Source organism: Leptonychotes weddellii, chromosome 10, assembly GCF_054177405.1.
Source record: "Leptonychotes weddellii isolate Sample4059 chromosome 10, ASM5417740v2, whole genome shotgun sequence".
Lineage (NCBI taxonomy): Eukaryota > Metazoa > Chordata > Mammalia > Carnivora > Phocidae > Leptonychotes > Leptonychotes weddellii.
Window position 1 is genome coordinate 77,729,381 of NC_138378.1, and position 20,803 is coordinate 77,750,183.

A 20,803-nucleotide genomic window follows, 5' to 3' on the forward strand; every position below is an offset into this window, starting at 1 on the left:
CAGGAATTCTCAACTGGATTTCTCCAGGGTCAGTAAGAGCTATCACCCAGGTCAAAGGACACACCATGGGGATTTAGGGAATGCTCTAGATCCAAACCTCAGACTTGGCTCCACTACGCTCTGCACACATGGCTGGGGTCTACGGATGTTGAAAAGAGAGTAAAGCACACAAGTAAACTGTCATGTTCATAGCAAAAAGTATCAGCACAGAAGGAGATAAGAAACTGCTTTGAGCTCAGCGTACAGGTCTATCTAGTAACTGAGAAATATAATCACCAGATGCAAAGTGAAGTTATTTGAGGAGACTGTAGAGAGGCTAAGGGCCCCAAATCAAATTTCCAACAACAAAATAAAGATCCATGTAAGTCTCACTAATTTCTATGACCTGAATTGCTTATTTAAACAGATGTAGGGTTTGGTTTCAGGCACTGACATTAAATATAGTAAAAAAACAGAAACAAATAAAACCCTGCATTTATTAACACTGAAGCCTAAAAATAATAAGGAAAACCTCTTAAGGTAAAAGAACAATTTTCCCCCTCCAAAAGTAGTGGTTCATGCTTTCCCAGATCAGTTTGTTTAAAAACACTCACGGAAAAATGCAGTTGCAAACACTTACTAAGAAGATGGAGAGATGGAGACCCGGCTGGTATCAGGATATCAGTACCCGGGGTACCCCAATGAAGACTTCAATTACCTGATAAAATTACATAGCTCTCAAAACACAAACATCCCAACATGCCATGTACCTGCTGTGTGGGACACAGTGCTAAGTACTTTATATACATCATCATATTTGAGCCTTACTGATAAAAGAGCACATTAAGGCATAAGTTAAGTGTTCTGCTCAGTCACGTTATAAGCGACAGATCCAGGTTTTAACCCAGCTTTTCTGACTCCAAACCTACGCCTTTAATATTGAAAATACTACAAAAATTTTTCTACAAAGAAGACTTTGTTTTTTAAGATTTTATTTATTTATTTGAGAGAGAGAGAGCAGAGCAGAGGGAGAGGGAGAAGCAGACTCCCCTCTGAGCAGGGAGCCCAATGCAGGGCTCGATCCCAGGACCCTGAGACCATGACCTGAGCTGAAGGCAGATGCTTAACCAACTGAGCCACCCAGGCACCCCTATAAGAAAGACTTGATCAGGAATAGACATGAGTTTACTTTCTCTAAAAATTATCACAAAGAGGGTTGATTGCTGCTCTGTATGCTATATTATCAGTAAAACTGCATGACGAAGAGAAGGCATCACCTCTCTCTTCAATTTGTGCAAGCCAAGTTCATAAAAGTAAATGCCTGTTGTCCTTGAGAGTGTCGGCAATGGAATCAGTCTCCTGTGGTCCAATCCTAAATCTATTAAAGGGTCTAACATTCTCAGACCACTATCTCAGTGTGTTCTTATAACCACTGTAATGAAACACAATCTTTTTAACATAAAAGTAGCTTTGCTTGGTGTTAATTCCACTTTGATTATAATATTTTATAACTTATAACTCTACTTATATAATGTTACAGTAACTTCTCAAGTCACTTACATAAGAAACCTACTTTTTTTTAGGTATAATAATCCCCAGTAGTCCAATGAAAGTATTAATAAAAGGCAACTGAAATGACCAGATATATCTACCATGCTCTATGAGATCTATTTTATAAAATTATATTAAATAGACCTAAACATAGGGTAGAGAAAAACTAAATGTGAGAAAGCACTCACCAAATTTAAGATGGAATGCAAACAGAATAAATTACTATCTGCTGGCAGGGTCCAAAGATTTAATCACATTCAAGTAAAAAATGGGAAAGATTTACAACCATTTTTTTTAAGATTTTATTTATTTATTTGTCAGAGAGAGAGAAAGAGAGAGAGCACAAGCAGGGGGAGCGGCAGGCTCCCCGCTGAGCCGGGAGCCTGATGCAGAGCTGGGATCATGACCTGAGGACCCTGGGATCATGACCTGAGCTGAAGGCAGACACTTAACCGACTGAGCCACCCAGGCATCCCAGATTTACAACCATTTTAAAACAAATCCTTGCCGTCCTTGTTTGCTTTGTATACTTTTCACTGTATTGATATCAGATTAGACATTAGAATTTAATCTCATTAGAACAGTAGTGAAGATATATCAGAATATCAGGAAAATCTGGGATCTGGGAATAACAACTGATTAGTCCTTATCCTTGAATTTAAACCCTCTAAAAACATCATACTTGGAATTGTTCTTTAGACCAAGGAACATTATCCATACAGCTAAACATATATATATATATATATATATATATAAAACAGAGAGCAAATACCATGGCTCTCAAATTTGATTAATACTCTATTATGGTTTTTTTAAAAGATTTTTATTTATTTATTTGCCAGAGAGAGAGCGCTCACAAGCAGGGGGAGCGGCAGGCAGAGGGAGAAGACGACTCCCTGCTGAGCAGGGAGCCAGAGGTGGGGCTCAATACCAGGACCCTGGGATCATGACCTGAGCCGAAGGCAGACACTTAACCGACTGAGCCACCCAGGCGTCCCTCTATTATGGTTTTAATCTTATAGTTGATTTTTAAAAATAAAAGATTCTCAGTTGGGCTGGTCAGCATGTAAGCTTAGGAAGAAGCTGAATCCTCAGGTCTTGGAAGCAGGATTTCTAGAACTCAGATAGAGGAAAAAGAAAGGGGGAAGGGGAAAAAAGCAGGGGGCACCTAACCATGTAAAGAGGTAGAAAGTAAAAGGGAAGTAAGTCTTTGCTTTTAGATATTTATTCTGTATTTCAATCATGCAGTTATACCTGACTTGAAAAAACAACATCCATGTACAAGCAAAGTAAGATAGTAACTTTATAAACAGATATAACATAAGAATACTAGCTTATTCAGACCTGTAATGAGAGATCACTACTTTTAAACATAAGCTTTAATAGTTCATTCCAATGATGAGATGAAAAATACATCCTGCTTCCATTTATCTTTTAGAAAGGTAGACAGAGGCTGTCCCTGACCACACCTAAACTTTATCGGATAATAAGGTAGTCGTTCTTAGGCGCCAGTACAGTAATGTTTAACAGCACTTAGGCTGTGTATTTATATATTATATTTAAGGCAACCTTTTTAAATAACCTCTTTCATGCCCTTGCAGATTTCAGAGGTTAAATTACATAATAAAAAAACAACCAGATAGCATCTTATTTGTTAATAAGATCAATTTATTTCCACCCCATGACTCAGATCTAAAGTACTGGTCTCAAGTTCAAGTCAAAAAGTGAGTTCAGTGAACTGAACTTCATTTCCACATTAGTGCGGTACATTTATTCATGATACTTGGGGAGTAGGAAATCCCAGGAGTGTTGTAATGGTATGAAGTTCAGTTATTGTACAAACCACCCAAGAAAAACTTCATAGTGCGGGTCATGTTCCTTTATTTTAAATTCAACAGAAAGTTTAGTTTCCCAATGAAGTAATAATGAGGCCACTGGCTCTTTCCCACAAGATTCTGAGGCCAAGCCAATTACAGGAAGCCTGGCCTATCAGCACTATTTTCCTTCACTGTTCTAATTCCCTCTTTCCTCCTCTTCTCCTGAAACTACGCAGGGACCACTCACTCACTCATCAGAACACATGCCCGAGGATGATCGAAATGAGCGTGTGGGTCTGCAGTAGTCAGGGGCGGGTAGTGTGACATTGATTTTGCAACCAAAAGAAGGTGAAGAACTCATATTCTCTTCTGAACAGGGGTAAATATTTATCTTAAGAATTCAAGGCAAGGGAAAGAGATCATTCTGATTATCACAAATTTTCAACCTTTATCATCACCCTCAAGATTTTTGCATTTATAAACATATATATATTATATATATATAATGTTGTCCGTTATATTAAATTCAATCTGTTCTCTTCTTTAATAAGGCACACAATACAACAGAGAACCAAATGGACCTTAATTTAACTTATATCTAACACATAATTACAATCCCATCTTATTACAGCTATGAATCTGAAAAACAGAGACTCCTCCACTACCCCACATAGAGCAGAAAAGAAAACCAAAAATAAAGATAAGTATAAGTGGTCCCTTAAATAAGGGGCACTCTTCCTTTGTACCCTAAGAGTTGGAATTTTTCCTACCTCATATCCAGTCTACCAATGTCTACTATACATGTATTTCAAAACTGATGGCTTATATTTCTTTTCTTTTTCATTCAATATATTTTATCTGTTATACATGCAAAGTTATGCATAATTAAGTTGTACATAGTCAAATCATTCTATAGGGTTTATTATGAAAAGCAACCGTTTCCTCCTCTCCTTCTTCCCCCTAAATCCTGCTCCTCAGAGGCAACCACTCTTTTGAAGTTTGCCCTCTTTATCTCTATCTAGCATGCATGTGTGTGCTATTGCCTATTTTTTCAGGTTTTTTTAATTGTGGTAAATATATGTAACATAGAATTTTCCATGTTAACCAGTTTTAAGTGTACAGTCCTATGACATTAGGTACATTCACACTGTATAACCATCCCCACCATCCCTCTTCAGAACTTCATCTTCCCCAGCTCAGACTCTGTACCCATTAAACATTAATTCATCAATCCTCTAGCCCAGGCCCTGGAAACCATCATTCTACTTTCTGTCTTTATAAATTTGACTACTTCAGGAACCTCATATATGTGGAATCATACATTATTTGTCCTTTTGTGCCTGGGTTAGTTCACTTAGCATCATGTCTTCAAGGTTCATCCATGTTGTAGCATGTGTCAGTTTCCTTCCCTTTTTTAGGCTGAACCATATTCCATTATATGTATGTATCACATTTTGTTGATCCATTCATCTGTCAATGGACCCTTGGGTTGCTTCTGCCTTTTCCTGTGTGTGTGTTAGATTTAAGCATTATCTATTGATGTTCCACCATGGAAGATGAGGATTTAGTTAGGTCTCTTCACATGCATAACAAACCAGCACCACACATCTGCACACAGTGTCCATTCACCTACCCCTCCAAAACAGAGATAAATCAATGGATTCATTAGGTAAGTTAACTTTCAGCATTTATTATAACGATATAAACACAATTCACAGGCAAGCCCTGTAAGATACGATCATCACTTTTCCTGTTTTACATAACTTGTTTTCTGGCATTAAATTTTCTTATGTTTAAGTTTACCTAAGTTTTTATGTACTTAGCACTACTCTATTCCCAAATTCTCCCCAACTATCCGAATTTCCTTTCAATATGTACGAATCCATCCAGTATTCTATTACTTTCACTTTCTCAGGATACCTCTTTAAACTTTCTAAATTGCTCCAGACTGTGCTGGTTGTACTCTCTGCCTGCTACCCCACTGTCAACCAACTACCTCCCTTTTAATTATCATCTTAGAAACCTATTTGCCCCCTCTTCTATCTATGCCCTTAATATCTCATATCTTTGGGGAGGGGAGTTTATGGGAAGCAAATTTTTGAAGACTTCCATTACTGAAAACATATTTATCCCACCCTTATACTTGCTTGGTATTGTGTGGCTAGAGAGGGAAACGTGGATGGGTAATCATTTTCCCTTAGAACTTTAAAGACACTGCTCCATTTCAGTCTACCTTCCAGTATTGCTATAATCCAAAATCATTTTGACACTGAATCCTGTTTTTTTATCTCTAGAGGCATTTAGGATTTTCTATTTGTCCTCTGGCTTCTGAAATCTCATAACATACCTGGATGTAAGACTATTTTCATCCCTTGTATTAGGCATATTTTAATCTGGAAATTCATGTCTTAGAATTTTGGGAAATTTTCCCACGTTATTTCTATGAATTCTTTTCCTTCATTTTCTCTGCTTTCTTTTTCTAGAACACCTAGTATTCAAATGCTGGATCTCCTGGACTGACCCCCTAATATTTTTCTATCTTTTCTATTTCCCATGTTCTATCTCTTTTTCTTTTTACTCTCTCTGGGGGATCTTCTCCACCTTATTTTCCAAACCCTCCTTTAAGGTTTCTGCTATATTTTTTTTTAGAAATAATTTTTTAAAGATTTTATTTATTTATTTGACAGAAAGAGAGATAGCAAGACCAGGAACACAAGCAGAGGGAGTGGGAAAGGGAGAGGGAGAAGCAGGCCTCCCGCCGAGCAGGGAGCCCAATGTGGGGCTCGATCCCAGGACCCTGGGATCATGACCTGAGCCGAAGGCAGACGCTTAACGACTGAGCCACCCAGGGGCCCCTCTGCTATCATATTTTTAATTCTTTTCCTTTTGCTCTCTGAATTTCTCCATTTGTGTAGCTTTCTGATCTTGCTTGTATGTACAATTTTTTTCTCTTATCTTTCCAACACTATTGATTGTTTTGTTTTGCCTTTTAGTTTTCTTCTTCTTGCACAGTCTCTCTACTTTCCAAGCTGCTTCTTTATATGTATTTGTTCTGATCTCTAACTGTAATGTTAGAGGATTTTCTCAAATGTCTGCTGATCCTTAGTGATCTGCCCATATCAAATTGGGAAACTAAAAAGCTGACTGAAAGTTCTGTGCGTGTACATCAGTCTAGTCAACTATGGACTTCAAAGTGATCTGAGCTGTCCATTTGACAGGGGACTGCCCAGTGGACATACCGTTAAGACAGTTCTCTTGGATTAATCCTATTATTCACAGTACCTTCCAATCTCATACCTGAAGGATATAAACCTGGCTATTAGAGTCCTGGGAACCAAATCAGAGAAGAGGATTGTGAAATGCAAGATGAATCTCAATACTCAGTACACAAACTTTCACTGCTTTGAGTTTGGTAACCCTACCATTGACTTATGTCCACTGCCCTCTGGTCTTCTGCTAGAGCTAGGATAGGGCAGTTAACTGGTGGGGAAAAGCTGGGGAAGGAATCAGGTCGTTTAACTGCTTTTTTTTTTTAAGATTTCTAATTATTTATTTGAGAGAGAGAGAGTGAGTGAGAGAGAGAGAAAGAACACGAGCGGGGAGGAGGAGCAGAGGGAGAAGCAGACTCCCAGCTGAGCAGGGAGCCCGATGCGGGGCTTGATCCCACGACCCTGAGATCACAACCTGAGCCGAAGGCAGACACTTAACCAACTGAGCCACCAAGACGTCCCTAGCTTTTGTTGTTACAAGATTGAAGAGGTAGAAAATATAAATGTATATGTTGAATTCAACATTTTTAACAAGTCAATTTGATAATCTCTTAGTACCTCCACAGTACTTTCAGAAAGGGTCAAAATCTATTCAAAAAGCAATCTTAGACATTTTCATATACTTAAGAACGTAACTGGAGACTAAGAGCATATACCTTAGAACATTTTTTTTTATTAAAAGATTTTATTTATTTATCTGACAGAGAGAGACACAGCGAGAGAGGGAACACAAGCAGGGGGAGTGGGAGAGGGAGAAGCAGGCTTCCCGCGGAGCAGGGAGCCCGATGTGGGGCTCGATCCCAGGACCCTGGGATCATGACCTGAGCTGAAGGCAGACGCTTAATGACTGAGCCACCCAGGCGCCCCCTTAGAACATTTTTTTTAAAAGATGTCTTTTCCTGAAAAATCCTAAGTTGTAGGTATATTAAATTTAATTAAATAACACAACAGTCATTAATTGATTTATTAACTATTTATTAACTATCTACTGTCCCCAAGTACTATGCTAGTAAGGCACTGGGGCTATAAAAATAAAACCATACCTCTGTTCTTACACAGACCAGACTAGTTGGGAAGACAGATAAATAAAGCAGCAATCACATTAATGGAGTTCCCCACTGCTAGGAGATGTTGTCTTGGAGGGCCCTAGTGGCTCTCTACCTTCCCCATTCTCATAGCTCAGCAATAAGCTGGTTCAAGAAAACTGACTTAGCTCATCTGAAGAATACTAGGTCCCTTTAGCTGATATAAGTGGCACTGATATGACAATTACCCTTACCAAGACATTTCTTAGACCAGCAAGGATCCAAATCTGCTTCTTCCCAGCTTCCCTATAAATGATCTGAGAGCAGGGTCCCTCTCCTGAGACACATCCTACTGTTTGTACAGCAAAGCTGAACCCATCACATCCCTCCAGAGAAGGGCAGTAGAATGATGTTCACATGCACTCCGCTGACCTTTCTGCCTATAAAATTTACTGAAAGAAAACTTACTTTACACCTATATGGTGTGATGCTGATTTGTGTGTATTTATGCTTCTTGCATGAGAGCACCTTTGTCACTTATTAAATTCATATATATATATGAATATATTTGGTCAATTTCTGTACTTGTATTCTGTTCTACTTGTTAGTTTATTCTTATGATACTATACTGTATTATTGCTCACAAGCCAAGACTCAGTAAAAGGAATATTCCCAAAAGAAGTTAATCTTAAAATAACTGAAATATATATATATATACATATACACACACACATATGTATATATATTTGTAAGAGATGGAGTAAGTATCGTAATAATTCCTCTTCCTCTAGATTTTCTAAGCAATGTTCTATTTTAGGATGAGCACACCACAAAACCATAAACTGTATTGAGAATCATTATGATAATTTTCTCTTAAGTTTAATTAAAGGGAAAATTTCCCCTAATAAGCTGGTATGCTTTGCTTAGTCAAAGCAAATAAATACTATGTTTATTATATATGCACACATATACACACACCATAGTTTCCTTTTTACCCTGAAAAGAGAAAGCTCAAAACCAAACAGCGATACTGTCTTCAAATCAGATTTAAGAAATAAACTCTCCTTCTTCTCTCATCCCAACTCAGTATCAATAAAAGGATATTGATCTTTTATACTTAATTGTCTTCCAATATATATGTGATTTTTAATTGAAATCAGGGTCAAAATATTTTAGAAGTAGATATAACAATTTTTTAAGGCAAGGAGAAAAAACTGTTTAAAAGCATTTATTATATGCCTGGGACCAAACTAAATACTTGATTTCCTTTGAAAAGATGATTAAAAATTCCTACTTTATAGAGTTGTGAAGACTGAATGGGATGCTTGATGACCTGCTCATTGTCAAATAGCTAACAAATGGCAAATCTAGGAGTTTAACCCAGACTCCAAAATCTACTCTGTTAACTATTACATGACTTAATAGTAAACTAAATCCATACTATCAGACTATCTACCATATTCTGATTGCTATTCTGATTTCAAGCTATTCTGATTGCTGCTTATTTCAAGAATCCCTATAAAACAGCTCTCACCCCCCTCCCCCACCCCACCCCCAGGGCCATCCACATCATCAAAGACCAAGGAGTAAAGAGTAGTACAAATATATAAATACTGAAATTAGGAAGAAAAGAGAGTATAAAATAAATCCAAAAATACCAGACCAACTGAACACCAGCTTCTCTGACCCCAAAACCATATTCCATTGGAATACTGTATAGCATCCAGCACAAAAGAGGTTTCAACAGCAAAACTGCTTTTACTTGGCAGTCATTACATGGCCTGTGTTAACTCAGTTGGTAGTACTGTGCCAGATCTAAGTCAAAAGATGTTCTACACAATAAATAAAAGAGCACATTTTGCTCTAGTCAAGACTTAACCAAAGAAAGTCAAGGGTTGAAGGAAGCATGGAGACAACTAATCTCACCCAAAGGTCAGTTTCTTTAAAGACCAATTATTAAAGGAAGACTGCCTAGGAGCCTTCCATCTCCTTTATGGGCAACCGGTTCCTTTTCTAAGCAACAGTTATATAACCCATATAATTTAGCAAAGCCAAGTTAGAATTTTAAAAGTAAATAAATCCTTCCCTTTGTTAAACAGCCTCACATAGAAATCAACCTAGCCAAGAATGTTTATATTACAAATGTTATTTAGCCTCACAAGGCCTAAGGCAAACTAATCAAAATAAGAAATACAGAACTTCCCTCCTGTACAAATCAATTCCATAACAAGTGAATTACAGAAATCAGTGTCAACAGGAAAACTAGAAAACAGCAGACAATTAACAAAGAATTTCTTTAGACATTTTTTATAAAATCACTTCAAGCTAAAATGATAATTCTAAAATAAGATATGCACAGTATTTTGGAAGGATGCAGAAAGAAGAGAAACATAAAAAAAAGACAGGATAAAAGGTAGGGATTTTCTGCCTACTTTGCAGACGGTTCTATTTCCCATGGTAGAACCCACAGCTGGGTCCATGAAATGCTGTTAATCCAATCCCATGTTAAAAAATATATATATATATTATATATATATATATGCATATATATATGTATGTATATATATATGAGAGAATATGAAAGATTTTTTGAAAATAAAAACAAGACTGCTTAACTTAAAATTCAACAAGGTAATAGCAGAATGGACAATTTTAAAACTCCTCCTCAGATTCTACTAAATGGCTGAACTTCTCTCCTAGTTTTCATACTTACATATTTTTTACTTTTCTGCAGCTTCGCAGGTATACTGGAAGATAGATGAAAAACTCAGAGACTTCTATGTAGACACACTCTAAACTAGACTATACCACTGTTTCTTCGCTCAACAAAGGCAAAATAAAAATGTAGTTTAGTAAAAAGTAATTCTACTCAACACCAAAATATGCTCACTTGTGTTCTCTCTCTCGCTCTCAAATAAATAAATAAGTCTTTTAAAAAGGTAGGGGGTGCCTGGGTGGTGGAGTCGGTTGAGCTCCCACTCTTGGTTTCCGCTTGGGTCATGGTCTCAGGGTTGGGGGAGCCCCACATTGGGCTCCACACCTAGCACAGAGTCTGCTTGGGATTCTCTCTCCCTCTCCCACTGCCCCTCCTGCTGGTGCCCTCTCTTTCTCTCAAATAAATAAATAAATCTTTAAACAACAACAACACCAAAAGACCAAAATAATAGAGATATTAATTTTCTATTGCTGTAACAAATTCCTATAAACTTAGTGGTTTAAAACCACACAGTTACTATCTTAGTTTCCATGGTTCAGGAGTTCAGCATTTTTTGCTGAGTCTTCTACTCAGGGTCTCACCAAGCTGAAATCATGGTGTCAGTCAGAGCTGTGGTCTCATCAGGAACTCAGGGTCCTCTTCTAAATTCATTTATATTATAGGCAGAATTCAGTTCCGTGTGGTTGTGGGATTTGGTTCCCATTTCCTTGCCGGCTATCAGGAAGTCTCAGCACCTCCAGCGGCCTACAGTTCCATGCTAGGTGTCCCTCTCCAACATGGCAGCTTATTTCTTCAAGACCAACAGTAGAGCATCTGCTGCAGCTTTAAATCTAACTTCTATACCTGATCTCCATTCACTCTTAAAAGAGTCTACCTGATTATACCAGGCCCATGCACTCAAGGAGGGGGATTTTACAGGATGCATGCAGCACCAGGGGGCAGGAATCCTGGGGATCATCCTAGAATTCTGCCTACCACATGCGATCAAAGCAAAGAGCTACCTGCTGATAAAGCTTTATCCAGAGACAACATACCACTTTAAATACAGAGGAATGGATAAACTACATATCCTTCAGATCATCCTCAAATAGTATTTTTTGCAACATATCTTTTGATAAAATGGGACAACAAACAGTTTGAGATTATAATAACAGCTAAAAGTTTAGAGCCTAATTTGCTCATTAAAGTTTAATCAGGGTGGAGCCCTTCTGGTAGTTTGTTTTGGCTGTTATATCCTCAAAAGAAACCAATCTACCAATTCTTCCATCACTGCACAGTACCAAGGACAAAGTCCACCCAGAGATCAATGTAGCAACTCAGGATACGTGGGTAGAAGACAAAGGGAAATGTCCACCATGAAAAAGCCAATCACCTACCTAATTTCTAGAAGAGCCCAGACCAATTATCAGTATCAATAAGACTTTCAAACCTATTTTCTCATATGGTTCTCAAGAAAACAACTTAGAATATTTTTTTTAAAAAAAGGACAAGAACAAATTTCTAAAGGCAAACCTGTGGTTTCACAGGTTGCTAAACTAAAAATAATAATGATAACAAAGTTCTGAATAGCAGAATTGACAATGCTAAAAATTGAATTAGTAAATCAGAAGGCAAACATATGGGGGACGGGGAATGGCAAAGAGATGAAATTGTGGGGGGGAAACAGGCAAGCGACATGGAAGATATGTATTGTGAAGAAAAAAGGCAAGAGAATGGAAGATATGTTTTTTCTGAGGCTGTATAATAGTAGGTTGTAGCAGAGGCTAGCTAGCTATTCACCAAACCTATTTCTTGTTCCTCCCGGTCAGACAGACTATATATCCAAGCCTCACCTGCAGTGTATAAGGTATGGCCAATGTAATGTTGACAGCAGTGATACGTATCACTTACAAGCCCGGTCCATAGATATCCCCAGGGTCTTATTTACTCTTTTTCCTACTGATATAATGTTGGAAGTGATAGAGCCACAAGTCAGAAGAGTCCTGGATCCCTTGATGGTCACTTAAAGAAGAGCGACCCTACCAGGAAGATCCATTTTGGACTTCCAATGAGGAAAAATGAAACTTCTATGGTGAGATTTTAGAGCTTAGCTCTTACAACAAGCAGCATTATTCAGGGAAAACAGAAACTGGTATTGGAAGAATGGTTTTGCCTTAACAAAAAATAAAAAACTAAAAGAAATGGCATTGGTTGAGAAGTCAGGCAATAGACAGCAAGAATATATATTTAACAAGCTGAAAGCCTGGAGAGCCCTGTAATACTGTGGCAAAACAACTGGTAAAACTGGAACCTGTAATAAATGAAAAGGCACACCACATGGCTATGGGGCCTGTAGCTCTGTAACTGAATGGAGAGTTAGGGTTATAGTATATATCAGCATTTACTTTCTATTTCTAGCAAGGTATTACAGAAAAGAGGCACAAAAAAGAAGTTGCTGGTTTGCTAAATGAAATTATAGGAAATAGAGGAAGTCCAGACACACTTGGGCCTCAGAGGGTTAGAAAGCTGAACGCATATAGAATCCCAATGGTAAAAGAATGGTAAAAGTTTGAGCAATAAATTCCAAATAATACTTCTAGTTGAACAAAGTGACTCAATCCTGAAGCAAAGATCAAATTCAGGTGTGGTCCTCTTACCCATTATTTCATACAGCTTCAAAGTAGGGCCATTAAAGTAAGAAAGGCATGAGACAAGGCCTACCTTCGCAAACTGGGGAGAAGAAAAAAAAACTATTCCTCAAAATTATAGCTAGAAAAGAACATTGGGTCTGGTGTCCACATAGAACCTATGGGAAAGAAACAGATCAGAGGCCTCCTAAGTTTTGAGCTAACTATAATGCCCAAAAATCACAAATCTGGACTAAATAAACCTTTGGCTGTTCAGAGACTTAAAACAATCCTTGGGTCCCTAAATTTGCAGAAGCAGAAAGCAGGCAGTCAAAGATACATATCTACATATATTATATATGTAGACGGGTGTATGTGTACAGATATAGTTATAGATGTACGTGTAGATATCTAGAAATATAAAGAGAGAAAGAAAATGAGAAAGACAGATCACCTAAGGAAGATATATTCCCCAGCATCCATTTCTTTCTGAAAAGGAAAAAAATAGAGAAAGAAAAAACAGGGTGCAACCAGGAGCCCGGGAGAACTACAGGCAAAGGAGTTCCTCTCAGAGAGTTAATGTCTAAGCAAGAAAGACCCACTACTACCAAGGCAGAAGGATTCCCCAATGATGACCCAAAAGGATTACATGATTTGCTTATGAAGCAGGAAATATTGTTCATCTCCCACTGTTCCCATTTTTAAATTCAAGTTTTTGTTGTAGTTATTCTATTCTAGCTTCTTCATTGGAGGTGGAAGGGAACACAGGTGTAGATAACTTGTCATCTTCTTTCCTGGTCAGCAGCCCATCTGGATCTGGAGGCTCATCTGGATCTGATGGCGAGTTTTGAGCATCCCTGGAAGATACTAGATTTTGAAATGGATGTAGTAACTAGACGGGATATTGGGTTGCCTTCCTTGGGAAGGAGCATGAAAAGTGAAGAGATATTTGATGACCAAAGGGTAGACTGTACCAGAGACTAGCTACTATTCACCAAACCCGAGTCCTTCTCCTCTTAGTGATGAGTAAGATTTTATTTTCTCAACCTCCCTTGCAGGTCAGTAAAGCCAAGTAATTAGGTTCTGGCCAAAGATATGTGAGTAGAAGTGATAATATGTTGCGTCCATGATTAGCCCTTAAAAACTCTAACACAAGCAATGCTCCCTGGCCTTTTTCCTTCTGAAGTAACCTTCAAAGCCACACTAAAATGGAATGTGGAGAGACTGACAGAGCCACACAATGGAAAGATTCCCTACATTACCAACATGAAGAAAACCATCACAAGTCAGAAACATCATTCCGGGCTTGACATAAATGAAAAATAAATCATATCCTTTCCCTCTTTCCAACATCCATGAATTCAAATAAATATTTATTGAACAACCACTATGTACAAAGTATATGGTAATTTCTCTCCCTCCCACTTTGTTTATTTTTTAGGTACTACAGATCTTAAAATGTGTTAAGATATTTTTATTCAAAGATCTCAACTAACATGGCATAGGATAACAATACATGCAACAAGAGCTATACCTGATAGGAAATTTTATAGGAAGAATGAAGGGTTATCAGTTTAATTAAAAGGCCTGAATCCACAATGGTTTTCTTCAGTTCTTTATATGACACAAATATACCAAATAGCTAATAGTTTACACAGACTGAGTGCCATAGTAGGCAAATTCACCTCAATCTAACCTGAATTCTACCACGGAATCTGACCTTTACAAGCCGTCTCAACTTGAGTGAGTCACTTCCCTGCCTTGGGCCTGAATTTCTTTAAATAATTAAGAGGTGAAACCAGATAATCCACATTAAGTGAAATAATAGTATTTTCATGGAATCCTCTCTTTCACCAAAAAAGAATTGAAATTAATTTCTCAAGCAGAGGCCTAAAAAAAAAAAGGTAACTTTAAAAAAAGAATGCTTCCACAGACTCTGTACTACACTCTCCTATTTTTAAAAGTTTAGAAAAAACTTGTCAAACACAATAGAGACTTGTCTTGCAGAATACCTTCAGTCCTGTACTCAAAATATATACCCAGTAATACAAAGATATATTTTCAATGATTAATTTTGTTTCTTCACCACTAAAAAATGACATGATATGATTATTTCCATCAGGATTATCATCAACTAGTTTTAAATATTCCCCATTATAAAGTATAACATTGACAAAATTTAAAAGAGAGGGGAAAAGATGTCTGCATTGCTTTAGGAAAGAAATTTCCAATAGACAAATCTCTTCTGCAGAATCAGACATCTGAAAGATTACCAAGACTTGCTGAGATCAAAAATATGATGTGCTCCCTCCTTCTTCCCAGAATGATAAGAACTACAAATGACTTCTTCAAGAACATAGTTGTTTGTAGAACCAAACACTTTCCATAAACAACCAAGTCTTCTTTGTTGTTGTAGGCTATATCATAAGATATACTGAGATATTTTAATAAAATCAATGTGATTTAAATTTTAAGAGCAAGCAGCACTGCAAATCATTAGCGCTCTTTTATTCAAAATGATGAGAAAGAAATCAAGACATTCCTTGGTGGCTTTCATTACTTAGAGATGAAGATATTAAAAGGAAAAAAAAACCTAAAAATTTCTAACACATTTGTTAACTTATAAGCTGTAAATAAATCCCTTTCTGTGATCGTAATTCACATTATTTCCCAAAAGGACTTTCTTCACTGATACCCATTGATACCAGAAATAATAACTACAGAAATATTTATAAATAACACGACATCTTGCTTACATAATAAGTAATCAACCAAAGGTACCTACAGCACAAGTTAGCTCATTACCTAGAAAGAGACCTTTTAAAAATCTTGGGCTTCAAATCATATCCAAAGTCAAGGAAAATATTCAAAAAATAGAAAAACCTCTTTAAAGTCCCTATATAACTATCACAATCGATCCATATTTACTGAACATCCACAGAGCAAAGCAATATACTAGTAAATAATTCATTGCTCTGTTAAAAAAATAAAACACATCTTTTAATCATGTGTTCCCATAAAGAGGAAGGACTTCCCTAAAATGACATGAAACAATTAAGACATTTAGCAGAGAGAAACCCATGTTTAACAGAATACTAGCGAAGTCATTGGCCAACCTATCGTAAACCCAAGACCTACTTGCTTCATGGCAGTCTCTCCAATTTTGTCTGAATGTTTGCGGATACTCTCCAGAAAGTCTTTGAGATCAGACATAGAAACATCCTTAATTTCTTCTCGAAGCTTGGGGATGTTGTCCACCATCACCTTGCAGAATCGATAGTGGCTTACTTGAGGCAGATAGGTATGCTCTAGATGTTCCAGAGTTTTCAGTGCAGGATAATGCCTGTAAAAGGAATTGTATCATCTTTAGCTCAATCTTCTTTAGGGCCACAGATGAATTCCTCAGGTAAAATTTTTAGACTGAATTAGTTTTCATAGTACATTAAGACAAACCCAGTATTAAGTTTCAATAAAAACATCAATGGGAAAATGTCAAATTATTCAAAATTAATATATGCATTAAAGGACTTAATAAATTACAATCAAAAAAGATTTTATTCCAAGAATAGAGAAAACCTAGAAAATCTACCAATGAAATTCACTATGCAAAAAATAAAATACAAAATGATCATATCAATGCCAAAACAATCATCTTATAAAATAAAATACCTAAGTCTAAACTTCCAACTATGGCACAGGAAAGAGCTTAGCAAATCTTCTACCCAAAAAACAAATATAAACTAAACTGTCCCAAACAACCATTTTAGGGCTCTGGAAATAGACCAAAGGAGAACAAATTGAAAAGTGTTTATTCATGAAAACTGCTGAACAATGGAACTCTGTGGTGTTCTTGCCTGGGGCTACCTCCATCAACCCTCCAACTTCACCCACCCTCCATTCCCCCTCCCTCCCACTGGTTATACTGGCTTGTCATGAAAACAAGCAGCTTCCCCACCATTAGAAGCCAACATGAGTGGCATTATTAGGAAAAGTAGAAAACTCCAGATGAAGGAAGGACAAACAAATAAACAAAGAGGGAAATAATCCAGCTCTCCTGGAGGACCAACCAGAAATTTAAGAGGAAGTATTGAAATAAGAGACCTACAGAAGGGCCCAATAGCTCTTTGCACATCCCTAGCTGACTGAGGCTGTGTACTCGTGCAGTAGGACACCCAAAAGGGCCTAAGCACTCCACACAACCCTGGCTGACGAGGAGGAAGCAGGCACACACACAGTACAAGCCCTGGCAGAAAGTTAAAAGCTCAGCCTGTTTTGAAAACTGCCTGAATTTTTAATGTATTCCATAGCTCACACACAAATCCACTGACAAAGGGTGGAAACCTTACTGGCTCAAGTTTGATTGAGCACAAACCTTGGACCAATCTTTAGCTATGACTATCCTTTAAAAATGAAAATGAAGTGGGGCGCCTGGGTGGCTCAGTTGGTTAAGCGACTGCCTTCGGCTCAGGTCATGATCCTGGAGTCCCGGGATCGAGTCCCGCATCAGGCTCCCTGCTCAGCAGGGAGTCTGCTTCTCCCTCTGACCCTCCTCCCTCTCATGCTCTCTGTCTCTCATTCTCTCTCTTGCAAATAAATAAATAAAATCTTTAAAAAAAAAAAAGTTATAAAAATGAAAATGAAGTAAATACATTTCCTGATAAATGAAGACCGAGAATTCCTTGCTACCAGATCTGCCTTGAAAAAAATCCTAAAGGAAGCCAGAAAGGAAATGACCACAGAAACTAACTTGAATTCACAGAAAGAAATGAAGAGCATAAGAAATAGTAATTATATGTGAAATATAAAAGACTAAATAAGTATTTCTCTTTTCTTCTTTTAATTTCACTAAAAGAAAATTTTTAAAAGAAATGATTATAATACTGTATTGTTGGGTTTATAAAATATATAGATATATGACAAAAATAGAACAAGAAAGGAAGAAAGAAATGGAGCTAAGCTGAAGCAAAACCACTACTATATATCCTACCAAAACTACATCAGCATTGACCTAGAGTAGACTGATACATTAAGATACAGATTATAATCCATACAGCAACCTCTAAGAAAATAACTCAAAATATATCATTAAAAAAATCAACAGAGGAATTAAAATAGTACACTACAAAATATTTAATACAAAAAAGAGAATAAAGGATAAGAACAAAAAGACATGAAAAACAGGGGGAAAAAAGAGTAAAATTCAACCGTATTAATAATTATATTAAATATAAATGGACTAATAAACACCCCAATCAAAAGGCACAATGTCAGACAGGATTTAAAAAGCATGATCCAATTACATGTCCTATACAAGAAACACACTTTAGATTCAAAGATACAAATAGGTAAAAGTAAAAGATGGAACAAGATATACGATGCAAAAAGTAACCATAAAAATGCTGGAGTGGGCGCCTGGGTGACTCAGTTGGTTAAGCGACTGCCTTGGGCTCAGGTCATGATCCTGGAGTCCCGGGATTGAGTCCCACATTGGGCTCCCTGCTCAGCAGGGAGTCTGCTTCTCCCTCTGACCCTCCCCCATCTTGTGCTCTCTCTCTCTCAAATAAATAAATAAAAAATCTTTAAAAAAAATGCTGGAGTGGCTATATTAATATCAGATATAATAGATTTTAAGAAAAGAAATACTGTTGGTTATGCAAAAGTAAATATTGCTGGTAATGGAATAGTAAAGGGGACAATATTTATCTGATAGGTAGGAAAGCTTCCATAAGCATAAGAGAACGAATAAAACTAAAATTGGTAAGGTTGACAAAGTAAAAACAAAATAAGTTATACATTAAAAAAATATAATAATAAAGAAGAAACAAAAACTTGGTAAAGATTATTTACAACATAAAAACTTAAGTTTTTTTTTTAAAAAGCAATGAACAAAGAAAAATCACAAAAGAAAATAAAAAAGGCCAATATATGGGGGGGGAGGAATTGAACAGATATGTAAAAATATGCAAATCGAAACATGATTTTGTCACTCAAACTCCCAGAGATTTCTTAAAAGATAATGGGTATTATTATCAGGGGTTTCAATAAATGAGAATTCACTGCCTGCTGGTAAACAAATTTGTATTAATGATGTAAGTTTTCACCGAAGAATTTTACCAAAATAAGCATTCTAACCAGCTGCATTTCCAAAAAGAAATATTAGATTAACAAAAGTATGTAAGCCTCTTGAATTGTAGGTATTTCTATTAGTCCATAAAAAACTAATCTAGATGACTAATAACAAGGAATTGGTTAAGTACATCATGATACATCCATGTAGTAAAAGACAGCAAAATGTTTACAATATTGTTGAGTGAAAGCTAATGCAAAAAATAAAACTTACAAGTATAATTGTAACATTTTTCAAAACTATAAATATGCATACATGTATAAATTATGAATACATGTGCATGTATGAGCTATATATCACTAAATACATGCATACACACATACATAAGTACACAGAAAATGACTAGAAAAATATATACAAAAATGTTAACCATGATTTTTTCTTCCTTTGGGTATTAACATTATGGTGATAATTTTCTTTATGTTTTTAGTTTTTAGTTTCCTAATTTCCATACTTCCCATGATATATTTAGTATAGGAAAATCTCAGTTCTAATTTTATAAATAAAAAAGCGATAGCTCTCTTTTGATTTTAAGAATGAACTTCACAGTAGACACTTAAGCTGGTTCTTACTCCAATGTACTTAGTACCACAAACACGAAAGACTAGAGATTGGTTTTACTTTTTTTTTTTAATGTCTTTACCTCAGATGTTCCAAAAATCAAAATCTTAGTCCAAATAAATGGAAGGGAGGAAGATTTATTTCCCCTACATTTAGAAATAAAAGTACAAATACAGTTAATGTGAATTGGTTGCTTTTATTACAATTTTACAGACTCAAAAACAGTATAATTCACATGGTTTAGTGTAAACAGAATGGTGTTTATACTACAATTAGGTATGAAGAGCTATGTGCAATAAAATGCAGTTCCTCTAGAGAGAAACCTTAGAATGGATAGAAAGCCAGAAATTAAGCCAAAAAGATAAACACACTTTGGGGTTTAGTTATATTTTGGAACATTGTTTATAGAATGAGAAAAATCTAACAACGTTGCCTGCGGACACAAGGCACATGCACTGATGAGACACATGGCTGCATGCTGAAAACATCTGGTCTGTCAAATAACTCCACATTTTTCAAGGCTAATTAGTACAGAACCCAGTGAGTCCTGGCAACAAAGAATGTCACCTTATTTACCCATTGTCCTTTCCCTAGCATATTCATGTTCCAACTATGACAGACCAATAAGATTATTCAAATTTCTCGTGTATTTTAATATCAGTACCAGGTTAAAGAATGAGAGCCAGCTAGACACCTGTGTAGCAGATACCAAAAGAAAAGTTTCTATTTCGAGCAACCAAGGAAATCTAAAACCAGATTTTGACATTATTTTTGACAACCTCTAAACATTATTAAAACTGAATCAGGGGCGCCTGGGTGGCTCTGTCGGTTAAGCGTCTGCCTTCGGCTCAGGTCATGATCCCAGGGTCCTGGGATCGAGCCCCGCATCGGGCTCCCTGCTCTGCCGGGAGCCTGCTTCTCCCTCTCCCACTCCCCCTGCTTGTGTTCCCTCTCTCTCTGTGTCTCTCTCTGTCAAATAAATAAATAAAATCTTTAAAAAAAAAAAAATGAATCAAAAGCCAAATTCTTAAGTTTCATTTGCATGTGTGCTAGCTCTCCCTGTCTCCCCCTCATTACACTCCCTAATAGAAATATGAGCAGAAAAAAAGTAAATGAGACAAAAGCAGGGAATATAAAAGAAGAAGGAAGACA

The 20,803-nt window shown here is 36.7% G+C and overlaps 1 protein-coding gene across 1 annotated transcript in view; it reads right to left on the minus strand.

Moving 5' to 3' along the window:
- EXOC6B (exocyst complex component 6B) overlaps nt 1-20,803 on the minus strand; it is a 557,753-nt gene that overhangs the window by 432,983 nt on the left and 103,967 nt on the right. Inside the window, exon 6 of the mRNA XM_081797284.1 lies at nt 16,102-16,306. Coding sequence (XP_081653410.1) covers nt 16,102-16,306 — 205 coding nt within the window. The remainder of the gene's footprint in view (nt 1-16,101; nt 16,307-20,803) is intronic.